This window comes from Chaetura pelagica, unplaced genomic scaffold (assembly GCF_000747805.2).
Source record: "Chaetura pelagica isolate M959 unplaced genomic scaffold, ChaPel_1.0 scaffold938, whole genome shotgun sequence".
Lineage (NCBI taxonomy): Eukaryota > Metazoa > Chordata > Aves > Apodiformes > Apodidae > Chaetura > Chaetura pelagica.
The window spans coordinates 186,389-187,705 of record NW_009954221.1 but is presented as its reverse complement, the minus strand read 5'-3'; the positions used below and the strand labels follow the sequence as shown (position 1 = coordinate 187,705).

At 56.5% G+C, this 1,317-nt stretch overlaps 1 protein-coding gene across 1 annotated transcript in view; it reads left to right on the top strand.

Moving 5' to 3' along the window:
• The first annotated feature begins 984 nt into the window (after window positions 1–984).
• FAAH2 (fatty acid amide hydrolase 2) overlaps window positions 985–1,317 on the top strand; it is a 50,695-nt gene continuing 50,362 nt past the window's right edge. The window contains exon 1 of the mRNA XM_010003461.1: window positions 985–1,067. Within this exon, the coding sequence (XP_010001763.1) occupies window positions 985–1,067 (83 nt within the window). The remainder of the gene's footprint in view (window positions 1,068–1,317) is intronic.

The window sequence follows — 1,317 nt, the reverse complement described above, 5'->3', positions numbered from 1 at the left end:
TTGTCTTCTGTGATCTCTGACCTTCCTTTGAGCTTACGTAGATATATGGAATGGAATATCTTTGGCCAATTTTGCTGTCCATCTAACTCAGCCTCCTACGGGGGGGTCACAGATCTCCCCATAGTGTCTGAGCCGGCAGAGTGCAGGTGCAGCCTTGAAGCCTCAGTAGTTAGAAAAACATTCCACTGTCTTATCAGCCTAGCAGAACACACTGTTGCTAGTTACAAGAAAGCTTACTGAAGGAAAAAAAAATCAGTAAAAAAGAAAAATTGGCTTCGTCCTGGCTCAAACCAGGACAGGCACAATGGACAGTCAGGGTCGGGGGTCTTTCTGTAGCAGAGGGGAGTGCCCGCGGGGCTGGCCGGGCAGTGTTAGGAGAGCAGGGGGGGCTGGAGGCCCACCCATGGGCCCAGTGTGTGTGGGGAGAGACCCCTCAGCTCTGCACCTCCTGCGCTCTCCCTGCCGGGCTCTGCGCGCCCGGAGCTGCAGCCCGAGCACTCGGCCTTACGCAACTCCTTCCCTGCTCCTCGAACGCCGCGTCCCAGCCCAGCCCAGCCCCGCGGGATTCTCGCAGATAAATGTGTGCCCGGGATTTTCCACATCATCCTCATAGCCCAGTTCCCCCTGTGGATCCAGATCACTTTGCCGGGCTGGGGTTGGCCCACCCGGGGCTGCTTGGGTCTGCTTGCAGACCTGGAGACCCTTTTGGGAAGGGAAAACCATAGTATGAACTAGAGGCTTCCTTTATAGAGCAGAATGAGTTGCAGCTGCCAGGCCTGAGAAAGCAGTGGCTCGATGCTCAGTGTGGTGGAGACCTGAGCACAGCAGGAGTGAGACCTGGCCGGGGCCTGCACCTGGGCAGCAAGGGCTGTGTGAGCTCTGCTGGCATCAGCCCCTTGAGGACACTTGACATGGGTTGCAGAAGCACTGCCCCCACTCCCTGGCTGGGCACTACCCTGTAGGAAAAGCCAGAAGAGGGGGGAGATGCAGCCAGAGGATGAGCCAGTGACAAAACTGAGGTATATAGGAATTGACCCCCTGGGGCCCCTGCAGCAGAGCAGATGGAGGTGAGCAGAGGGACTACCCCCTTTTGGGCCTGGGGGGTGCTGCGGGTTAGGAAGATGCTCAGAGCTGGGTCCTGGTCCAGCCTGCCTGTGGGGAACAGTCCCTCTTCTTCCCCTGTATAGAAACCTAAACAACAAATGCCTTTCAAGTCAGCAAAAGAGGAGTGACGCCTTTTCACTGATTCGCTCAAGGACAGAATGAACAGGCCTCTTGCACTACCAGATAAGTGCAGAGCAAAGAAGCAGCACAAGG